Source organism: Lepisosteus platostomus, chromosome 12, assembly GCF_059453375.1.
Source record: "Lepisosteus platostomus isolate fLepPlt1 chromosome 12, fLepPlt1.hap1, whole genome shotgun sequence".
Lineage (NCBI taxonomy): Eukaryota > Metazoa > Chordata > Actinopteri > Semionotiformes > Lepisosteidae > Lepisosteus > Lepisosteus platostomus.
This window is the reverse complement of record NC_142622.1, coordinates 39,892,373-39,917,042: the sequence shown is the minus strand read 5'-3', so window position 1 is coordinate 39,917,042 and position 24,670 is coordinate 39,892,373. Positions and strand designations below refer to the sequence as shown.

The 24,670-nt window shown below is 37.8% G+C and overlaps 1 protein-coding gene across 1 annotated transcript in view; it reads left to right on the top strand.

The window, feature by feature from the left end:
* eif3hb (eukaryotic translation initiation factor 3, subunit H, b) overlaps window positions 1-24,670 on the top strand; it is a 154,520-nt gene that overhangs the window by 113,950 nt on the left and 15,900 nt on the right. Inside the window, exons 3-5 of the mRNA XM_088601892.1 lie at window positions 5,251-5,418; window positions 9,731-9,830; window positions 14,090-14,239. Of these exons, the coding sequence (XP_088458018.1) occupies window positions 5,251-5,418; window positions 9,731-9,830; window positions 14,090-14,239 (418 nt within the window). The remainder of the gene's footprint in view (window positions 1-5,250; window positions 5,419-9,730; window positions 9,831-14,089; window positions 14,240-24,670) is intronic.

Sequence of the window (24,670 nt, the reverse complement as noted above, 5' to 3'; positions counted from 1 at the left end):
AAGATAAAAAGCTTTATATTTTACCGCTTTTGGTTTTCCTTTCTTCTGTGTCTTCCTTGAAAGTAGAATTACCTAGTGATAGGGTTGTAGTTTGGCTGTCATTGAACCTTGGCGCATATAGTCCCGCAGTGACAAAATCCAGTGCCTTTTTCATCAGCATTAATGAAGTGGCTGATAGTGTGAGAAAATGGAAACATTTTATTTCCTAAACACTTTTTAGTTTACCATTGATTTCCATTACATCTCAAAAGTCATCCCTCACGGCTGTGTCTGAATTTCTACAGTTTCTTTCCCTGTTCAGCACTGCGTGTGTGGCTTAGTGCTTGTTTCTGAAAGCACATTTGTCAAGAAATAATGATAAAAAAGAGAGATGTGGCTTTATAGAAGGTACAAGCAAAGGTGGTGCTGTTATTGTGGAGGGGGGGGGGGGTGTTGTTTGCCGAGATGCTTAGTGAAGTCAGAATATTTGTATAGTGCCATGATCCGCACTAACTTTTTAATGAAGTGTTAGTCACTTTTCAAGTGAAATCTCTTAAAAAACAAAAGCAAGGGATTCGTGCAGTTCTTTCATTTGTCCACAAATAAGATGTCATTTTTTACTTCTTAAAGAAAATTAGATTCCATCATTTTAATCATTAAACTACCTTTCAAAGAAAAATATTTTGGGATTTCAAGTTTAAAGTCCTATAAATTGATTGTAGTCGTATTAATTAAATACTGTAGTTTAATTCTACTAATTTAGGCACTGATCCCTGGTCACAAAAAAATAAGAGTATTTTGGTTTTCCTTGGAGCTGAGCTCTGAAGCACTTAATTGGATTAAACAGTTGCTTAATTAGGATGAGTTGGTGCACATTCCAGATACCTGCTTATTGACCATTGAAGATTATCTTCAAGATTATTGCTTTCCAGGGTCTGGTTTGAACTATAACCTAAGAGTAATAGAACATTTTTTTATTATGTGCTGAAACGTTTGAAACCTATCTGCTTTCGATTTTGTTTTTCTGTAATTCAAAACAGGAAATTGATTTTACATCATTCCCTGTTACAGTACTGTGGTAATAGTAAACTGATTTGCTTCTTTGTGACCGTAGTTGGTTAAATGTCTACTAGTATTGTGTTCCTTACGAGTTGCTTAATTTGGATCGTCCTCACTACTTTTTCCTTTTCTGCAGCACCTTGGAAAGCTTGCAGTTCAAGAATTTACAAACCTTCAGTAGCATATGTTAAGCCTACAAAGCATTCGTTTAATTGTTCAATGAACATTTGTCCCTGATTCCACTCTTTGTTGTTGCTTTCTAGCTCAAAATGTCAGAGAATTATAGTGTGCAGTTACAAGATGTTTATTGTCTTGATCTTTTTGTTTTTCCAGTGTCTCAAAGACTTGTTTTTTTTCTTGCCTTTTATGCATATAATCTGTGGTCAAGATAATTTGTGTTTGAGATTTGTCACTCTTTTAGGAAGGTTTTACTCTTTTTACTTTTGAATTTCTTTTTTGCAGCCTTTGATAGGGAGTTATTGTTTGTCTGAAATCTGATATATAATAAAAAAAAATCATAAAACCAAAGTGTTCTCAGTTTATTTGTTTCTGTAACTATTGTAAAAAAAAAATAACTGGGTTCTTAAAAACATGGCCTTGTATATGAACCCAACAGTGCTTTAACAAATCTGGTTGTGTTTTGGTACCCAAAAGCCTTGTTTCAGGTTTCTGTCTATAAATTAAATCAGATAAAGGATCGTGGGCTAACATAGTGAACGTGATTTGGTCTCAGTGTCTGGGGACAGCTTTGATCTGTATTTTTCACATCATAAAACAGTACAATTGCTTTTTAAGCTCTATTTACCAGTAGGCACAGACAAATAACACTGATGCCTGTATATGAAATTCACTTTAAGGAATAAGGTGCGTTCTTAAAATATCTGTCTCTGGAGAAGTTGAGGTTGTTTTGGCATTTTTTATGGTAGACGCAGGAAATAATGTTCAGAAAAATATGAAAGTTGGCTTGAGGAGGCTTTTATTTGTGTTTTTCTCTCCATTTGTTCAGTGTGCATATACACTAAACTTCTTGTTACAATATGTAATTTATCTGTAAGTTTGCACATTTGTCCAGAAAGAATTTGTTCTTGAAGCTTTTTTACTCTTTATAAAATCAATTAGAACAGTGATTAGATCTCACTCGGGTGGAATATTTTGCTTCAGCCTTATTTTATTATCAAGGAAACAGTAGGATCTTTCAAACTTCAACATGGGGAAGTTCTTCAACTTATGAGACACAGGGCTTATCTCCGTCTGACTGCAGATATTTTTTTTTCAGCACATGCCTACCCAGTGACATTATTCTGAGTGTGCTTATTAGATATAGCATCCTCACTTTCACTGAGTAACTTGAACCGTGGTCTGAATCATAACCTTTCCTGCCTTCTGCTGGTTTGTGAAATGTGTATGCTTTTGGATCAGGAAAGGAATGTAAAAAACAGCCTTTTCAGTTATGCCATTTCTTCAGTGAATGTGATTTGCATGTATTGGAAAATAACAGACGACAAGATGGGTTTGGTCTGTTCTGGCTTTCTAGCAACTGTCAACTTTTTGTCTGAATTGTAAGTTTAAATTCACTCAGGGTATACAAAATAACTCAGAATCTTGTTCTTTTTATGTAATTAGTTTTTTACATGGAATTGTTTCTAGATGTCCTGCAAAGTTCATGTGCCAACGTAAGGCTTTTCTCCTTCCTACTGAAATGTGAAAATCAGTATAAATTTTTCTGTCTGAAACAATGTTTTTTTTTCTATACCAAGTGTAAATAAGGCATAAATTTCAGTCTGGAGTAACTACATTTTAAATTCCTTCTGGCCTTAAACACAATCTGTGTACATTCATTGAAGCTCGTCTCTTGACAGTGTCAAGCCACTTGGAATATAGTGCTGTTGATCCTTTAATTTTGCCCATTGTACTTGACTGAGTTAAGCTGTAGTCTAACTGAGTTCTATGGAGCATGGAAACTTTGACACACAGGCTGTGGAAAGTCTCTAGTCTGTCATTATTCAGCTTTTCTCTCCCTCATGATAATCTTTTTTGAATGGGAATTCCTGAAGCAAAAATTAAACTACCTCTTGTTTTTCTCAGTGTTTTGTATTTGTGAATTTTTCACATTACAGTTCAGGTAATTATTTTGTAATTTTAGTGCTGCTGATTTTCTTGCATTTTGACTGTACAGACAGAAAGATTGGGCCTGTGCTTATTATGCTAAAAGTTAAATTATGGAATTATTTTTGTCTACACCAAAAACTATTCCAGTATTTTTTTCAGGTGATATGCGTTTTTACAAAATGTTACTTTAAATGGCTTGAAGGAATATTTCAAACAGTCCACTGACAAACCTTATTATTAAAAAAGTTTTGATTTATCACGTATATACAGCATTGCTTTGTTTATCTTTGTTTTTCCACAGTTTGCCTTTATTGAAAGTTGTTTATCTGAACTGAAGACTACTATATATTTATGAATTGTGAGCAACTAGTTTTTTTAGTACAAGTACATACCCTACAGATAGGGTTAACCCAAGGGACTATTTTAAATTCATTTAGGATGGAGAACAGAAAACATTTCTTTAAACAAAGAGTTATGAGTATCTGGAACAGGCTTTCCATACAGGCGTTTAAGACCCAGACTCTGGGCAGCTTTAATAAGAGTCTAGACACAATTTTAGTTTACCTTAGCTGCTAAACTACTAGACGAGCAAGGTGAGATGAATGACCCCATATTGTTAGCATCTTTTCTTATGTTTTATATACAAGGCAAGGTGTTTCTTCAAAACAGTTCAGGAAACAATGGAACCTTTAAATAAGTGTGTCATTCCTGTTAATTGACTTCAAAATGAATGAAAGCCATATTGCAGTGAGTGCTACTGCATCATTACATTATGCCTTAAGCATTATTTTGAATTAAGCATTTAGTTTTGCATTTAAGAATTTTTGCATCTTATTTTCCTCATCAAACAGACATGTAAATAAATACAAGCATAAATATCTGCAAGACAGCAAGGTTCCAAATTGCAGACAAAAATCACCATACATTGTAACAGTCATTTGACAGATGAACTCTCACTCATAGAGAGAGTTGAGTGTAAGAGTAAACTGTGAGAGTGAGTACCACCCAGATCTGCTCCAGGAAATTTCTGACAATACAGGGTACAAAGCATGTGTTTGGTCTTTGTAATATTTCTGTGCCTTAAGACTTTTTAGTGGCATTTTGGTGGTTATTATACTATAGACCTCTTTGAAATGAAAATACCAATAATAGCATGCTTAGAAAAATATAAACAATATTAGTTTCTCACTTGCTGCTTGATTCTCTGAGGTTATTTTGGCATATCTAGAAAATTCTCCTGGAAGTTTTTGAAGAAGTGTGATGGAAAAATTAGACACAGAGGTCTAAATCCCTGCATAAAAAGAAACTGAAATGAGTCCTCTGCAGCCAGATTCATTTTCTCAAGTGTTTTGAGCATCAGAAAACAACTGTCTTAGCTGAAATGGGAACAGAGAATACCTGAGACCACACACATTTGGTAGCGAGTCAAGGGATGAAATAAAGGATCAAAGCAGATCACATAAGCTCACTTCTTAAATTATTCAGTACAGTATTCTGGAGTATAGTGTAAAAATGTGTTCTTGACTGTAATTCAGTATTTTTAAATGTTTTTTTGGGTGGCATTCAGAACTGTATAGCACACCCCAGAAGAGTTGAGCCATACGTATGTAATATTCTGTATTGATGTATTTTCACTTTCAAGTTGTTGTAACACTAAAAGAATCTCGTGACAAGACCTTAACTGAGTTTAGATGTAGGTGACTATTGTCAGATGTGTGGCCTCAAGCTTGATTTCCAGTGGGCAGCAGAAGGTTCTGATTTACAGCTGTCAGAGTACAACAAATAAATTTGTCAAATCTTTTTAGGTTGCTTGAAGGCTTTTTCGGGCATCTTTTTTTTTTAATCAAGAAAAAAAAACCCAGAAAAATTGCTATAGACCTGTTTTGTTTTTGAAAATATATTGTGAAGTCAATGGGTCCCCCGTCCCCACAAATCACTTATAATTTTGGGGATGCCCGGCAGGTTTAAACGTCAAATATTACAGTAAATAAAAATAGGGCTTTTTATTTCCTTCCAGTGATTCACCATTACTAAAAGGGCGTGTTTGTTTCCGAATGGACTAGCAACTGAAGCTAAACTCTTCCTTTGCTTGGTTTCCTGCAGTTCAGTACCAGATGGAGATGATGCGAAGCCTGCGACACGTCAACATCGACCATCTCCACGTCGGCTGGTACCAGTCCACCTATTACGGCTCTTTTGTAAGCCGTGCCCTTTTGGATTCCCAGTTCAGCTACCAGCATGCCATCGAGGAGTCTGTGGTCCTCATTTACGGTAACTCTGCCCGCCAATTTCTTTCTCATTAATATGCCCTCCCCCCTCCCGCGGTCTCCCCCTCCTTCTTTTACACTGACTTCGACAGGCCTACCTCTAAGGGTAGCTTTGGCAAGCCCCACCAAATAAATACCAGCCCAGTGTCTGCAGCAGCCCCAACAGCGGCTCAGTCTAGACAGGGTTTCCTTCTTTCTGTTTATTTTTCTTGCTATCAGAGCCCTGATGTGTACATTTTGGAATGCCTGAGTAGCTGCTTCATTTTTATTCCTCCTTCCAACCAGTCACCCCCACCCTCCTTTCCTCTCCCCTCTCTCCTTTCACTGATGGCTTATGGCCCCAGACCAGATGTCTAACAAAAACCGATTGCTGGAGTCTGGCTCAGTACGTGACCAAGCAGTTCTGACACGTTCTGCCTTTTTTTTTTTTCAGCCCTCCCCCCTCTCCTCCCCTTTACCGCCACTACCTCCATTTATAAACTGTCTGTGATTAGAGGAAAGAAGGGGGGGTGCTAGAGGCTAACAAAACCTTGACTGTTTTTAGCAGCCTCCCCCCACCTTTCCCCCTTTCAAACTGCATCTTTAAGTAAGTTTCCTGTGCGTTTCCCAGCCCAGATGTTCTGCGCTACATCAGAGCTGTAGGTAATTTAGCGGTTTTATTGCACAGACCCCTCTCTCTCTCTTTTTTTTTTGTGCAAAAAGAAAAATAATAATAAAACCGGTCCTCAGCTTGTCGTATCTGGCAGGATCTTCCAGGGCTCCCAGCTGCGAAGTGAATATAACATCCCCGGGTATCTGTCAAGAAAGATCTTAATGAATATGATCAATCTCAAAGAACTGCCCCCTGAAATTGTTCCAGCATGTTAACAATTGGGTTCCTCTCCAGAATGACTTGTTAAAGCCCACTTCACAATGACTGGAAAACTTTGCATCACTAAAGCCAAATGAATTTGCATTGTCCCAGGGTTTAATGTTGTTTTCTAATCCTTTTGTTTCCTTTTTTTTTCACCTAGCGAGTGTTCCTAAATGCAAACATTAGAATACGTTTTGTTGGCAAGTACTCAGAGGCCCCCTGTCTTCCGTATTGCACGACGTTCACTGATGGGGAAAATTGTGTAAAACCTAAAGTGTTTGCAAGTGCTGCAAGCTGGTAGACATGCCAGTTACCCATCCTATGGATGTGAGGAGTCCTAATGCCATTCCCTTGCAGAAAATGCCAATTAAATAGTTTGTCATTTCTGAGATGATGAAAATAGGATGTTCCATTCTATTATTTGGAGGGCAGGCACAACCTGCCACACACAATCACACCCAGCCATCGCATAAGGGAACACCTGCCTGTTTTGATTTGATAATGAGCCCAAATGGATGTCAAAACTTTTTGTCACAGTTCTGAATTACTAGTAACTCCCTTGGAGCCTATATGAACAAAAGTTATTCAGTCTAAAAAGCAGAAGGTATGTTTCAATGTGTGTGGAAGTACTGCTGTGTGATAGTGACCTCCTTTTCAGGTCTGTTTTGAATAGAAGTGTGTATATATAGGATAGTTTTCTTTATCTGTTGAAATATGCTGCTTAAACATTAAACCCTCAATGCATAAGTTGAGATTTCTAGTATATTATTTAAAATTACAAGATCACATTTTAAAACCAATATGTTTTAGGAATATGTTCTGGTAGCACGCTTAAATAGAAAAATTAATAAAGCCTTATAGCTGGAAAATGCATGGTTACTGACAACTGAATGAATGAGTACAAGTCTCTTCAGAAAACAGCTACTTAAAAAAACCTTCATTTGTGAAAACTCCCAGATGCATTTTTCAACAACCTTGATACTTCTCTCTGCATTTTCTATAAGACTTTGGTTATCAGGAGCTGCATTAGCATTTATATCATGTCTAACAAACAAGCCATAAACAAGGATGTGATTTAAAAGTTTTATAAGACAAATTGTAAGTTCAAGGTATCGACCAAAAGGCCTGGAATGAGAAATTATTTGATTAGGTTAAACAGCATGTTGGCTCTTGCGTACTTGTGCTTATATATCTGCAGTTCATGTTGGCTGCAATATTTCCCCTTGAGTTACATTCTGTAGTCTTGCTACACTGCTGTCATAAGAAGTTGCCTGGACTTTTATGGTCGGCGAGATAAGCTCTGAAAGTAATTGACTTAATATTTCTGCCTGTGTTAAGGAATGAAATAGTTGGTTCTTTTGCCAGAGAAATATGGATTAAAATGTTGAATCTTGAACAACTTTACAGTCTTTAAGAATGGGGTGGAGAAAAAGTCATTGGATCTAATCTTACTTTGGTGACACCTATGTTCTCTTACAAGAAAACCCTTGTAGGAAATAATTCTGTATTGTATACAGCCAGAGTAATAGACAAAGCACCTGTGATTTGCAGTGCTAGTAGTCATGGCAGTTAAGGAAAGACTGTTTAAACTGGCAGAAACTGCACCGGATATTAAAGAGGGAAATGTTTTAGAAGTCCCACATAATTTCTCCAAAAAGAAAATGTTCTGTGGTAGGTTGTTATATTGTCAGTTGAGAGGTGGCTGTGTATTTCCCCCCTTTAAAACGATCTTTTGCTGTATACATCATGGGGAAGTTACTTTTAACAGCACTGTTAGCCTTACTGCAGGACCATAAATACCAGCATTATGGCAGAGTTTAGTTGAGATAGAGGACCTTAACAATCTGTCTGAGGTCAAATGGTGCTTTTTCTTCACAAGACACCTTTGTTAAAGGAATACCAGCATTTTCTGTATCTGCCAAAGAGGACTTTCAGCTTTTAAACTGTGAAGCTTGAAACATAGGGGGTCATTTCAGAAAATTGGAATTTTAGAGTATGATTCATTTGTGTGGGCTATTTGTTTTCTGTTTAGTTTTGCTGTTGTGTTGCATGTGAGATAAGTTAATCTCGTTCTTTAAAAGCACTGTGTCACACAGTATTACTCAGAAATAACTTTGGAGAAGAAAGGTCTGCAATTTTTAGTGAAAAGCGGCTTCAGTTGTGGTTTTGATGCTGTGTGCCGAGGAGCTTTGTGTATTCCTTAAACTTTAATCTGCCGATCCCTTTCCCCATTTACACTTCAATTTAAAAAGTACAGTTATTCAACCAATGTCCGTGCTGCTCCGTGTGCCAGCATAAAGAAACTGAAGGAACATGGTTTCCCCAAGACTGAGTAATATCATGCCAGCCATTTCTTTTTATTCTAAGAACAGAGTTGAGCTCCATCAGCTTTTTCAGATGCTACTCATGCCTGTAGGCTCTTTGATGACCACAGGTGGCACCATTTGACCAAACAAACAGCGCTCACACCGATCACCTCATAGTTTTTGTGGCTCTCGGTTGGTTGGTCAGTCCGTCACTGCCTCTGAGAATCCTTCACTCTGGCACCACATATACCACGTTTTTAAGTCCCACCCTGACCTTTTCCTTTGTTTGCTTTGTGAAACATTCAGAAGGATTGGAGTTAATACATTTTTTTCATTATGCGGCAGTCGTGTTGAAACTCCGTCTGCCTTCCATGTTTCCTTCCATTCTCTTTGTTCATTCATGGCAAACATTTAGAACCGGGGTTCCCAACTCCAAAACTTCAGGGAGTTTTATATTTTGATCTGTTCGTGTGTTTTCATCCCTCATTTTAAAAAAAAATAACTGCGCTCTGCCAGAATGGAGGCTCAACAGCGTTCTTGGCTATCCTTGTGTTAGGACCACCACATTTCTGCCAGCATGCTGTTCATATGACTGTAAAGTCTAATTTTGGCCTCCCCAGACTGACACTGCTTTGCCAGCAAGACATTCACTCTCCAGCCTGAGTTAAAGTAAAATTAAAACCTTGAATCAAAAGTAATGAAAATCCTATAGTTTACCTGTCTTTTATAATGCATTACAAGTCTTATTTATTTTATGTAGTAAAGCAAGAGCTGTATCTTTTAGACTCCTGGTAAGGTTCTGAGATTCATTTATTTTTATCACAGAGTAGCGCTAATAAGCTTTTTTTCCCCACTGCTAAGCATTGATTGCAGATTACTTTTCCATAGGCTGGTACCATGTGTGCTAACAGGCTGTGCAATTCAACTAAGGCAGTGTGTCTCCTGCCAGATTTACCTCCCAATAGAGAAAATGTTCCACTCTGTTAAATGGCCCTATCCAAGAAGATAATGGCACGACAGTGTGACACTTAGCAATGATCAACAAGGGACCCATACCATGCGAGGTGATGGCTTTATCACCACTGAGATGACGCTTTCTCCCTTAGAATCGTTATTGCCAGAACTATCTCACATCTTCCATCTTTGTCAACACACAGATCCCATCAAGACGGCCCAGGGCTCCCTGTCTTTGAAGGCGTACAGACTCACTCCCAAATTAATGGAAATTTGCAAGGAGAAGGACTTCTCTCCTGAAGGGTATGTATGGAACAATGTCCCTGGGAATTAATTTGATCAGTTATTGATAAAATCAATGTATGTAGTGGAGACAGGCCTCAGAGAAAAAGACATGGTTAGTTTATATTATAGTGTAATTATAATGGTCAAAGAACAGAGGACTACAACCTTTCAATATGTGTTTTGGTGCTTTTCTAAATTGTTCCAAAAAATGTTTTTGACAACAATGCTGAAAGACCACTTTTCTAAACATGACCTCCTGTTAGATAATTATCTATTTTAGATCATAATATAATAGATAATTTATATGACGATGCTTGAAAATAAACTGACTGACCTCACTGTAATGCATAAAATGATGTGTCACAAAATGTGTTTGCACATGATTAATAACTGCGTCTAAATCTTGAATATAGGTGATGATACCCTTTCTGCTGACTTTCAGAAACACTCAATACATTTCATTTTTACCTGGCAAGCCAGCAGCATTGAGCATTATTAATGGGAGTAGTTTTTAAGCTTCAGTCCTGGGGCCAGTTATTGTGCTTTGCTAAAATAGGTATACTGGTGTTTTTTTTTCCAAGTGATTAAAAGTGGAAAAAAACAGAATAGAGCTACAAGTGTATACATAATCAATTAAGCTTATCTCTGATTACTCAGGGTTTTCAATTTATGACATTGCTGTCAAGGTAAACCTCATGCTGCAGTTACCCAATGTCTACCTCAGACAAATTGTAGAACCTGAGTCTCTTTCTGCCTTCAAGAGACAACCTTGTTGTACTGGCATACTGCTTGTACGTAGCCAGGCAAAGTACACAGTCTAAAAATTAAATACGTAGACAATTAATAAACTACTCTGTTTTAATATTTCATACTTATTTTTAGTGCTAAGGAACACTATTATTTGTACCACAGAGGTTAGTTTAGTGGTCAAATTATGCCCTGTGTTTCTAGAATCAGGGTTCTGCAATTCTGCTTCTGAGTATTATCAAGCCCTCCTGGTTTTCATTCCAGGCCAGCTGTGTATGATTTAATTGGATCAATCAGTTGCCTAACTTGGAGCAGTTAACATGGTTTCCAGATCTCTGCTCATTAACTTTGTAAAGGGACCTATAAAACATGCAGGACCTGGGTTGCAGACACCTGGTCTAGCGCATGATCCGTTTTCAGAAAGGATCAGTATAGGTGGAGAGATTCAGTCATTTAACCATTGTGCACACAGTCAAATGTTTTATATATATGTGCACATGTACGTCTAGAGGAAAGAGTATTATGTGAACATTCAGTTCAGGAACAGTCACGCCAGCTATGGAGAAAGCATGCAAAGACATCTCCAATATGAGATTTTATTATTGCAAAAAAAAAATAGTTGCACAAAATATACTCCCAGTTTGACAACGCCACATAACCCTCCTAAAGGATTTTCTTTTCTTTCTTTTCTTTCCAATTAATTTCTAAAACCTTTGTAGTTTCAATGCTGTGCTCTATGCGATGGTGTTACCTCAAGTGTGCTATGAGTATGACACAGATATGCTTAGTTTGAAAGACTGTATAAAACCTACGTAATTACTTGCTAATTGCTATAATCAGCCAATTAAAGGCTCTAAAGCCAAGTATGAAAATGAGCTGTTGTGAAATTGATTAAAACACAGATGGCTTGGCCTCTGAAAAGGTAATACTTGCTCCAGCAGTCCTTTTTTTGAAGTGGTGACAGACATTTGCCCTGCAGTTATTAAACCATTCTTGGCTTTTGATCTCATTGATATGCTGCTACCTCTTATGTGTATAAGGGAACACAGATTATTGGCTCAACCTTGTAGATGACAAAACACAGTAAGCCAGAGAAACAACACTCTTATAACCCTACCATGAAAGTGTGATATAAAAATTAACAACATATTTGACACCCCTAAAATACACCACCAGTATTTAGTTAGAACTGTGGATGCTGGATGCTGTCATTTGCCTGCATTTGATTAATCATCCATGTGAACCAGTATTTCTTTAGTCATTTTTTTCAAGTGTTAAACTGAGCCACAGAAAAAGGTTCTGTAATTCTGAAATATTAAAAGCTGGTGTATTTAATCAAAGAAAGATGAGAAGTGGAGCCTTCACACTTAAATCCCTTTTATTGCTGATTGAACCTTACATCAAGGGCAGAGACGATCTTTTATACTATAGTACTTTTCTTTGGAAATTTAATATAGATTATAAGTTTTTTTTGTGTTCTTAAAGCCCCCCTTTTCTGACATGCTGAATACTTTAATATATTGTATATATTTACTGTATTATTACAAGGGAATCTGGCATCAGCACTTATTGTGTTCAGATGGCACAGTTAAATACACACTCCACAGGTGTGGTTCTTCTGCACAGCTCATTTGGGAATCGTTTTGCTGTCTATAGCACAGGCCGATCCAAAAAACACGGTGCATCTGCATGCCGTTCCTGTGGAAACAGTAGGAGCCAGTTTAGTTCACACAGTGGCACATTTATTGAAACCACAAAGCTGGCTATAAGAGCAAGTATTACCGTAAATGTCTTATTAACTTCACATAGTTCATGGCCATTTAGAACCAATTCCTGACCTAGCAATTGGCACTGGTACATGTTCCCAACAAAATAGTTTTACTTGCATGCTGATTTTGCAAGGTGTTACAGATTTCCAACTTTTTTTTTTTACTGTTAGTTCTCACACCCCTTTCCAATGCAGTACAGTGCTTATATCTGTCTTACTGTTATCTGTATACTGTCTGTAGCAGAGAAACACACCATTGCTCTATTTCTGAGATACAATTAAAAATCACCCACTGGGTTGTTTTCTAAAGCCCTTAGTTATTATTTGCGTGTTTGGCAAACTTGATTGCCTGCCATTTTTGCTAGTCTTCCATCCAGCATCAGCCAATATGTGAGAAAACGGTGTGTTTGAGAAGGAAACACCCTGCCAACTAAGCCATCCACCAATGATCGAAACATTGTTTAGACACTACAGGCACAATCTTTGCAACATTTCACATTGCGGTTGTTTGACTTTGATTGTCATCTACAAATCTACAATTTACTCTAGAGGTAAACTGACTATCACGCCTCCAACATTTATAAAACCCATATATGCTGTTACATCGGCTCTGCACAAGGCAGGTTCATGCCTTGACAGGTGTACTTTTACAGACTAGCCGTGACCCTCACAGAAAACCCAGTGATCACACAGAGCTGTGAAGTAATGCATTTGAACCCACCTGCACGTTTACACAGGCAACCCATAGACAGATGCCAGTAGTTGAAGAATAGTTCGTTTGGGAAAGCCTTCAGGTTATCCTGAGTTATTATAGGAGAGCAGCAATAACCTTGTGAGATACAGTCCAATGAAATTTAGCACTGAAGATGATCATTCCACCAATCACCTTTCCATGCATTCCAGTATAAATCTCTGGGCCCCAGCAGGCTTTTTTTCCCGACTGATACATGACAAGAAGTTACATCAGGGACACTGCAGCAGTAACTTACTGCTTTAATAAGATCAGCTCTAATAAGCTCTGCTTTACCACTCAAACACAAGGGGACATGTCCCAAAAAACTAATAAAAATGAATTCATTGAAAAGTTTTTTTTTCTTTTATCAAAGTTTTTATCCTTTGTTCTTTTGTTTGTGGCCAAAGGTCATTGTAGCCTACAGGTAAGATCGTGTTCTTCTTTTGTTGGGTTTTTTTAAAGTTTAACGTTGCGTTGCTGTGGCATTTAGATGTTTAATAATGGAACGGTTTGAGAAATGCATAGTCCCCCCCCTCAACAGCGGTTTTTAACTAGAGTTGGGAATTAAACGAGCACAGATGGGCCGATGTTTCACAATGTATTCTACTTACTGCTCACCAGCCTGAAGATAAACATTTTTTTTTACAAAACATGGCATCTATCCCTATTCTTAAACTCCCTCACACAATAAATGTAAAGGACAGTGCAAAAAATATAACCCAACAGCTGCATTCAGCATTATGTTTTTACCCAGTTATAAGGAGACAATGTTTTTCTTGGAAGTCCTTAAACCTCAACAGTGTTGAAATATTTTAATTTACTTGACTTCTTGTGGTCAAATCCATAAAAATAAAGGCCTAAACATTAGTCAGAGTCAAATCATAGGTAGGGGCTTTGATAGAGACATAATATCAAATCTTTCAGTGAGAAAATTCCGTCCTGCTTTTCTTTAAGGTCAAGGATTAAGCCAAGTTACTTGCTAGGAATGTGAAACGAGTCCACTGCTTTTTCTTTCCTTCCCCCTCACAGGCTAAAGAAAGCTAATGTTGGGTTTGAGTGTATGTTTGAAGAAGTGCCGATTGTCATCAAGAATTCTCATCTCATCAATGTCCTCATGTGGGAGCTGGAAGAGAAGTCAACTCTGTCTGACAAGCACGAACTTCTCAACTTGTCGAGCAGGTAAGTTCTGACAGGAGCGTTTCACTGGCTTTCTTCCTCACTGTACGCTGTCCGATACTCTTTAATTTATCCGGTTTCATTCTTAATGGATAAAAATGGTCTTTGATTAACTGTGGAGTAACAAATAAAGCAAGGGCATTATTGCATACATATATTTGAGAGAAGACATTTCTCCAAGTGAGCAGAGTTACTTCCTTTCTGTTCCAGTGAAAAAGGTTTGTGTAGAATGGGTCTTCCAAACTTCACCCAAAAAACTTACACCTTGTGTCACCAATATACTCTCACCAAAATATTTGGAACTTTCACCAAATTACAGACTAGCCCCTGTGTGAGCACCAAGAACAGCTTAGGCTTTTGGTAAGTAAGCTGAAAGTGGATTATCATGAAGGTAGTGGTGACTTACCTATTATTTCCAATGGCTGGGATTGGCAATTAACAATTTACACATAAGATCCACGTGATTACTTGAAAAAATAAAAGCAAACATGCCATGTGTCCTCCAGTTTAAGAAAAATATTTGGCAAAGGGGGGCTGTTTTAATTTTCCAAATGGAAGGCCTGTATTTATATAGTACATACTTCAGAACATTAATATTAAAGGTGGATTCAAGGTATCTCACCTTCTGAAGGATCTTTTTGGGATTTAACAATGAGCCCCCTGACCAGACATTGCCGGTTGGGGTTCTTGACAAGCCACTGCTGTTGCGCTACAGTAGACTTGAGGCGAGCATGGTGTTCTCTGGCTTGCAGGGCGCCTGTGAATTTGAATTGCGGTTGAAAGAGTGAGTACCGCTCTCACACGTTGATGCTGGCTGTGCTATAGGCATCTGTGGGAAACCGTAAAAAGGGAGGAAAGAAAAGGCACACGGGTTGGCAGTCTGTGTTTTGGAGCCAAGTGTGCATGGTCCATCTCCCTTCCATGTGGGGCGAGGGTCATAGTGGCAAATGTGAGCTGAATAACAACTACCACTTGAAACCTGGAAGAGAGATGCGCATGAAAAAATATCTGGAGGTTCCAAATGGAGAAGAAAATAAAAAGCACTAAAAAACAAAGGAAAGGGGGGGAAAAAAAGCAAGTTATTAATGAATTCCCTGCTGATGAAATACACAGACAAATGTAGATTAGTGTATGTTTTCATGGCTGCTGTTTAATCATTAGTGCCCCTCCACCCCATTCATAGCCTAGTCTTGGCAGACTGGGAAAGTGCTCTCTTTTAAACTGTCTAAAGTTAACTCCAAGTCATCTCTTCGGTTTTGAGCCCAGGACTGGGAGACATTAGAGGAAATTAATAGGACTGTTTCAGAACAGACTGAGTGGGTGCAGTTTTTACACAAAAGGCAGCAGGAGTCCAGAAAAGACTTGCAAAGCTGTTATGCTTCTGTTAATTTACAAGGAGCTTCAAGAATAGCTGCAGTGACATTTCGGAAACACTTGGTAAAAGTATCAGTGTGCTACGCTCAGCCTCATTTGAACTTCTGTTTTTTTTTTGTAAGAAAAGCATTCCTTCTCTCGCATCTCCACAACACTTTTCATCAGCTAAAAGACTTTGTAGTTATTTAGAGCTCTGCAGTTTTAAGAATGATCACCCTAAACAGTGGAGTTGTCCCATCTTCCCACAGATGCAGATGCGTACGAGAGTGCTCAGTTTTGTTCTTGGTGTTCCATCACAGCTGTTTCATCTCTGTATGCCAAATATCATTATTTACTATACAAGAGCTCTTTATATTACAGCTGTTGGAATTGTTTTTGCTGGTTTTGACTGTGATCTAGACGAAGACAGACCTGGTGTTTGAAATCATACTATATAAGGAAGGAATGGTAATAATGTTGGAATGCATCCAATTTGATTACTTAATCACCACAGCTTAAGAAGCAATTTGTACAATTCCAAAAATATATGTATTGATGACATGGTAACGACTGCAGTCGATTCTCCAGTGTAATTAATTACCATCTCTTTAATTCTAATTAAATAAATTGTCTTAGATGTTTCTTCTTATTTTATTTTTTCCGTTTGGAGCCAGTGTTTTTTCTACCCACACAATTTGGAATTGCAGTTGGTTATCACCCCTGAGACTGAGAATGAGGATCTCTGAATGCAGTCTTCTGACATGCATGCCTGCTGGAGCCATTCATCATTTGACGCACAGTGACATCCACAGTGCCCCACACTGTGCACTGATTGTGTAGTAAATCTGGAAAGCACAGGCCAACTAATGCCCATCCACTGGCAGCACTTGTCTAGTTGTGCATCAGCTCTTGTATAATCCCAGCCACAGACAGCTAATGACATAAGTAGGCCTTATACCAGTGGTATCTAGGGCTCACCCTGAGCTCAGAGTCTTCACAGTCATGACTACCAAGCTCTCAAGTGAATAAAGTAAAGACGTGATGTCCCAGTGAAAAATGGCGAAGCTTAATTTGTGGAAAGCACTGTATGACTTTGACGAGAAAATGCCATTTTTATTATAATTTTAACTTAAACTGAAACACTGTGAGTAAATACTGTAGATTAAGAAACTGTTCGACGGCAATGAAATCCAAGAATTTGTAAGACTCCCTCCTGTTCTGCCCACAGAGCACCATCCTCACCTGTTTTGGCCACAGTACAGCCCAGTCACCAGATTCCATTATAAATGTATGTATCCAGGTACTACAGTACTATAACGATTTCAATAGGCTTTGTTTGTAATGGGCTCACATGCAATCTAAAACGCAGAGGATTTTGTTAAAATTAGTTTAAACAATGATATTTGTCACACTGCCTGGTAACAATCAGTTAATAAGCAAGGTCCAATCTAAGCTCGTGTCAGTTTGGAAACAACATGAACTCTAAAAGGAGCTGAATAACAACAAAGCATGATTTTCTGTTTTTCATAATCCCATTAAAAGCTCTGTTTTTTTTCCAAAGCTCAGTCATAGTCAGCGGTTGTTATATTTAGGTACAAATCACACCAGATTATAGAAATTCGGTTACTACAGTATGTAGGAATTTCTTCTTAGTTTGTTCAAAATGTGCCCAAACCCATGCCCAAATACTACAACGCCTTTGTTTTCCTGTAAGATGGAGATACAAATCCGCAATGATTGTAAACATTAAAAAGTGTAAACCTCATGTCATGTCCCATGAATCACAGGGGAGTAAGCAGCAGTTTCTTTCCATAAGGTGAACCCACACTTTGAGCAAGACTTCTCAAAGAACCAGGAAAACAGGGGGTGTGGAACAGGCAAAACACAGTCCAGGGGAATGGGCAGGGAATGTAGCAGTGTTCAAAGCTGGGCCAAACAATATAGAGCACCAAGGGTGCTCCAAAGGAAGTTGAGACAAAGTTGTTTTGGGTCAAGGGTCCAAAACAGGAGCTTAAAAGGGAACTAGGGATCTTGGGAATGAAAGAACTCAAGACTAGCAGTCAGCAGCCATACCACCCTGCAACTCACAACAGGCAGCCCCACTGAAGGTCAGCTGGTGTGAGTCTGGTCAGTACCTGGATGGGAGACCTCCTGGGAAAAAGTAACGTTGCTGGTAGAAGTGGTGTTAGTGGGTCCAGTAGGCGGTGCTCACCCTGTGGTCTGTGTGGGTCCTAACACCCCAGTACAGTGAAGGGGACACTAAACTGTAAAAAAGGTGCCATCCTTAGGATGAGACTTAAAATTGAGGTCTTGACTCTGTGGTCATTTAAAAATCCCAGGGTGTTTCTCGAAAAGAGTAGGAATGTTACCCCGGAGTTCCGGCCAAGTTTCCCCCCGGCCTTTACCAATCATGCCCCCCAAATCTCTGAACTGGCTTCGTCACTCTGTTCCCCTCCCTACGGAGAGCTGGTGTGTGGGGAGTGTACTGCCACACTCTGCCTGCTGTCGCATTACCACTGGTGGTGGTGGAGGGGTGGTTCCCCATCTCCTCTAAAGCACTTTGAGTGGAGCATCCAGAAAAGCACTATATGAGTGTAAGGTACCACACAGGGCAAGATGGGAACTAGGTGACGAGACCCTGGCTCTATACGAGAGTTCTGAGCAAACCCAGGGCATTCCTTAAATATTTTGCACCTCCTGTAACAGGTGTGGAATGATATGGCTCGCAGGTGATGCAGATATCATATTGGAACATGTTTCCGTGGTAATGGACACGGAAGGAAAGGTGACAGGCTGCCTGCCATGTCAAATGCTAGCAAGCCTAACACCTTGAACCTAAGAGTATATCACTTGTGATAACACTCAGTAAATTCAAGTAATAGTGGTATGTGTGTTTTTTTTGGGGGTGTAGTTTTCTCTATTAATGTTTTTTTGATTGCCCATGATCCAGTGAGATTAGGAACTGTGAGGTTCATTTAATTTTCTAAATATTTTCTGTATCATTTGACTATAAAGGGAATACTATCTTTTTAATTTGTCTCTCTTAATTCAGACCTGTCAAATAGTTTTCTGGATCAAAGTGTAACCAACCTCCCCCCCTTTCCTTTTCAAAACTTAAAAGAATATAATTTCTGTCACTTTGTTCTCTTGACTCTGTGCTGCATCTCCAGGTTTTAGTGGTCAGTTTAAAATTCAGATGAATTCCCTCTAATGTCCGTCAAAGGAAAACAAATAGCTTTTGAACATGAGAACAAGGTGGGTATAAGGCGTGAGTGCCTTTTTGCCTGTCAATTTATTTTCTGTTTTTGTGTTAGTTGCCAAAACAAAAAACGTTGCATTGAAAAATGACGTAAGTTCGGTTTTAATGACGTTAAAAAATTATTTTCCTTCCTTTTCATTGAATCTTTAAGATGTAAAAAGTGTTCTTTTTATCAAATTTTTACATGGCCATAATTACTGTCAAAAACCAGGACAGATTAAAGTTTCATTACTTATTAGCACAGACATTGCGGCTTTTGCAGGGGTAAGATACCAAAACATTCAGGGAAAGTAGATTTATCAGTGGCTTTTTCTCAGTCCACATCTGTTTAAGTTATCTCTTTGCAGTTCGTTGTTACCCTAGAAACCAAAGCAAACACGACATTACTGCAGCGTTTTAACAATAACTCCCTGTTTCGCTGCTCCCCCATATTGAACTGGGCCCCTGAAGGGTTCATTTGAAATCAGCTGTCCTGATCTTTGGGCAAAATTGAATTCCTTTTTGAAACGTTTTTTTATGAACATTCAATATGCATGGGGTCTGAGAGCCCTATAGTCTGGTTAAAAATGTTTTGTTAGATTTGAAAACAGAGCTTATAACTATATGAAGTAAGTCTCTTGAGTATTTTTTTTTCTTTCAGTTCTGTTTCTGGCATTTTTTTTTTTCCACTGTCTGACAAGTAACTGCTTACAGCAGTTCCACAGCTTCGGTCCTCAAAAGAGAGATGGGCCCATTGTCCATTCTGTCCTATCAATCTTGTGGTTTAATCATGATTCAGTTTATGCTGCCGGTGACAGGAAAAGAGGTTGGACTTAATCTAAAAGTTAAATCAGGTTCACGTATTGGCAACGATCCTTTTCTAATAGAAGTCATAGGGGGAAACCATTCAGTTTAAGTTATTTTTTTGTCTAAAAGCATCAGATTATTTATGTTTATGAGTCTGGCTGTGTTTTATGAGCTAGAAACATTTGAGAAAGGTGTTAGCACTGTAAGATACTATGATATGAAGTTGAATAAAAGAAATACACACATGGAAATTTTCTGAATTGTTTAGGAGTAAATATTGTTTGGCATTATTTTATGTTTGGGCTTTAAGCTGCGGGTGAATTTCTGGTTAAAAGGCTGGAAGAAACACTTGGGGTAAATTTCCATGGAAACTGGCATGAGGGATGAGTAGTATGCTTTCAATCTGAGCGATGACACAAACATATCAGTGCTTATGAACTTACTTGAACAAGCTGTCATCATTTGTGTGTGAAAAAACATGACAGAATTTTGAAATACCAGTTCACAAATTATTTTATACATTATTTGGAAGATTCTCAAATAAATATAAGAAAAATAACTGAAACTAGACTTAATCTCTTGGAATGGTGTTACAAAAGGGTATAAAGAATTGGAAAAATTTAAAATAAAAGGATTGCGTGCTTGGATCTGATAACAGTTTATCATTGTTTTGCTTTATAAGTATTGTTTTATCTGAATCATAAAAGTTGATATTTTAAAAAAAGCTAATTATTTCCTTACTTATTGGCAGACTATTTTTAATACAGCTTTAGTAATGCATTAGTATCATGGGGTTATTACAGTACTTAGTCTTCCAGGCCCTTTGAAATTTGGGCTTGAATTGGAAAACACTGAAAAGTGCTTAGAAAATAATTTGTAATGATAGTTAACTAGTTAAGCAGTATTTATATATAGAACTGTTACATGAAAAGCCTTTTAAGCAAAAAACGTTTAATTGCTTCTTTAATGTATAAAATACTTCAGTGTTTTAAAGTCACTCAATGTTTTTTCAAATAATGCCCGAATCACTTTCTTCTTGTCCCTCTGTAGAACAGGTGAGCTTTGAATGCTTTTGAAAATGATCATCAGACAAGACGTGCACAAATAACTTTTTTTTACTTAAAAAGAACTATCTCAAGTTTGTGTCAGGAACTCCACAGTCTAGACATCCATTGTTGTATCTTTGGGTTGGAATTGGGTTTCTGGGAGCCAGGTGGCAGCCCAATATGTGGGATAGATCCAGCTTTCCGATGTTCTCCTGTGTCTTCATATAATGAGGTAATAATTTATTTAGAATACAGTCTCCTGTCTCCTGCCTGTGGTGGTGTCTAAGGCTGTGACTTTTGCTTCTTTGCTAGATTCTTTGGCTCACAACAAGTTTCCAGCTGCTGTTGTTATTTATTTCTTGTAAGCGGCTTTGAAACCTTATACTGTTTTTTTTTCTGTGTGTATGAGATCAGTATTTTTTCTTTCTGTTGTTTACGAAAGCTTTTGAAATGCATGTTGAGTTTGTGGCCATTGAAGTATTGTCTTTTGAATGATGGTATTCTTTTATCATCTTTTGTTTTACTGTTTGTTTGAATCAGATGTTTTTGCTTAAATTTCTTTTAATCTTCTTTGATGTAGTCAGTATTTCTGTCTTAAATGATGCCTAGAGTCATTTAGCAGAGCGGGGCTTTTTTGTTGTTCTCATTTTTAAACCAATAGGAAACCAAGTTTTGAGGAATTTCAGATGTAGAGTGCTAATTAAATGTGCCACAGGATTCATGCATGCATTTATTCCTTGGTGGTATTTGGAGCATCCTCTGTTCACCAGACAGTTGTTGATGAGGACTCTTCATCTTATTCCTAGTTTCAGACAATGTTTACTCCTTTGTAGCACTCTCTGGCCTTTAATTCCATGAACTGAGGTTTAAAAGCCTTTCAGTTGTACGGTTTTAAGGAAACTTTAGCTCTTCTAATGGCTGCAATAAATATGTCCTTCAAACATTTTCGACAACTTGTTGAGGAGTCCGGTGCGATGGTACAGCTGTAGCATCAAATTACACAGTGATGGGATAATGTGAAAGTAACATCAGCTTTATATCAGTAGTGCTCTTATAAAATCTAGACCCATTTGCTTTTAGACACATTTGCTGTTGAGTGCTTGCACACAACAAGGTTGAAGCTAAAAGAGCAGTCTTTATTCTCCCCTGAGAAATGTTGACTTTTTTGTTGCATATGTAGGCTTGCTCGTATAGATGAACGATTATATTTGTGCCAAACCATGTGAATAGGCTGTTTACCTTTTGATTTGTAAAATACATAAGAATGATATTTCACATCTAAATTAACATTTCACGCCTATTTGCTTATATGCACCACCTGCTGTTCTGCAAACATTATGGTGTGCATAGCTGTACTGAACAGTGATAGTGAAGGTAATAGGAGTTTTACTTCTTTTGTGTTGATGTTTTACCGTCACTACTATATATAATTAAAGTATCCCTGGTATTTCAGGTGATGTGTTTTGTACAGTACTTTCTGTAGTATCTGTGCTGAAAATACAGTATATATAATAGCGTATGTTCAGGTGAACTGAACATATGCATTCTGTGGTGCTATTTTTTTAGCATTGTTTTTATTACGATTGGTTCCTGCTGGACTGAACTATTTACATGTCTAGACTTCTATGAGGTGTGCAAGTCAGAAAGACAAGCCAAAGCAGAGCTGATTCTTTTTTCGTTCATCTGCCATAAGCCTTTTATGTATTTTTTTGCAAAATAGTTGATTACTTTACAGTCCCAGAGTCCACAGACAATGTTGCCTATCCCCACTGTACATATAGAGCCTACTGGAACATCCCCTGACAGAGGTGTAGTAATATATAGTTCATCAACTACTTAACACAGCACAAACCTCCTTGGCTATTGTTACGTTTAATGCATTTCTACCTGCAGACTGCAATTCCGGTGATATTGAAGTTTACTGTTGTAGTCTGGTAGCACTGTCATAGGACTGTGGGGTGCTGTACAATTTAGTATAATACTATGTTCAGAACAAAGTTTGCTTATTTCTCTTATTAAGATGTATAGCCTGGTAAAGGTGAATTCGGGAGTATCTGAAGGTTTTTAGAGTGTGGGTTTAACAAATATTGGTAGACCCAACTATTTTCATATAAGGGTGAAATACATTATCTGCATTTCTTCTTTTGCAGTTTTCTGTTTTGGCCTAGCTGCTTTATCCAAGGTTATTGTTTTAGTTTTAAGTCATTACTATTTCTTATCCCTGCGCAAAGCAGATTAGCTTGAATGCATTTTTGTATCAACAGAACGGGAAATTAGACTGATTGATTCTCTTGGTGGTTCTTAAGCTTTGTTTCATGTGCAGCCTAGAATCCAGTTTTCCATTCTGTGACAATGGTTAAACTAAGGCTTATGTCTCTCTGGGCTCGTTCATTGCTTTTAGTAGGGGCAGAGGTCCGACGCTAAGGGTTCTTTTAATTTGTTTTTTTGTGCAGGTATGGAAATACTTACAGGAAGTGTGGGATGGGAGAAAATGCATCTGAACTGATACAGACTGGCCTAGAATATGAGGCTCTTTGAGAAATTAATATGTTCTTCCCACCAGGCTGTTCAGGCATTATTCATTTTCTTGTTCCATCAGCGAATTTGCTGCATCTGCAAAACACATTATTTGTTCCTTGATGGTGCTGTTTAAACCACCAGCTTTTATATATTTTAATCTTTTTTTTTTTTCATTGGAAGCCATTGGCAAGCAGACGCACATCAGATTGCATAAGACTTGAGGTGACAAGTACCCCATTGCAATAGGGAATGTTCAGTGGCATCTGAGAGATGAACACACTTCAGACTCGTTTCCTTAAAATTGCAGTAATTTGTATTTAGTTTTACATCTCCAAGAACCATCTTCTAAGACCCTTATGCAATGAATATAAAGTACTTGTAAATCATTAGATGGGAAATTTTAAATGAGTACTTTAAGTCTTCATTTTGCATTCTCCTATTGTACATCCTAGCATGTGTTCAGGCTGTCATTTGTAGGGATAACTATCAGTTTCAACAGAAGTGCCTCCTAGAAAAGGCTTTGGAAAGTTTACTATAAATCTTGAATGAGAGTTTCTTAGAAGCTGTTTTTGCTACAATACTTCTTGTACTTGAAACGGCAAAAGGCAATGAAGTTAAAATGATAAAAACATCCAAAGAATAGCAGCATGCTGTTCACCTCTGATATCCTAGAAAGTTCTGTGGATACTAATAAAGATTTTTGTGGAAATGTTCGTTAGATTCAGGATGCTACATATGGACTAAAGTACAGTGGATGAAAAGAACAGGATTTTTTAAATACTTAAAATAAATTACATGTAATTTGTTTTGATTTTCTTAATTGTGATTAGAAGCATGATATTTGTGTGTCCTTTTAAGGAGTCAGAACTCCCCATCAGTCTTAGACAGAATTTACACAGAAGATTAATAGCACATATTGTTACACCAGTTTGTACTTAATACAGATTAACGCTGTCTTCAAATGTGGTTCCAACAGGATTAAGTGAGGTGAGGGGAATCGAGGGGAAAAGTCTTAAAAGACTTACAAGTCTGAAGTTGCAAATGGCCCCACTGCTAATTTGTCATGGGACGCCATCTATTCCTGTAGTTCAGTAAATGGGAGTAAGATTTAAGAATGCTGCTAGGAAGTTGTAGATAGTCAGAGATATATTTGAAATGCTAACGGGTAAATAATGAGTGGAAAAAAATATGGTTTATAAAATCTCTGAAACAAAAAAAGAAGCTGCACATAAAAGTAACAAAACAGGGTCGTTCATGAAATGCTTTCTGAAAAGCTTGTCGCTAATCGGGGGCACTTTTAAATCATTTAATAGCACAGGTTTGCAGTGAAGGCTTTGTGACGAAGGATTTTAGAAAATGTCTATTTTTTTTTCCATACTGGAAGCGAGTATAGAATTCCCTAAAACTGTAATATTAGGGAACATTGCAGAGCAAGAAAGTAACATTTTTGCCTGGTGCTTTGGTGAATGC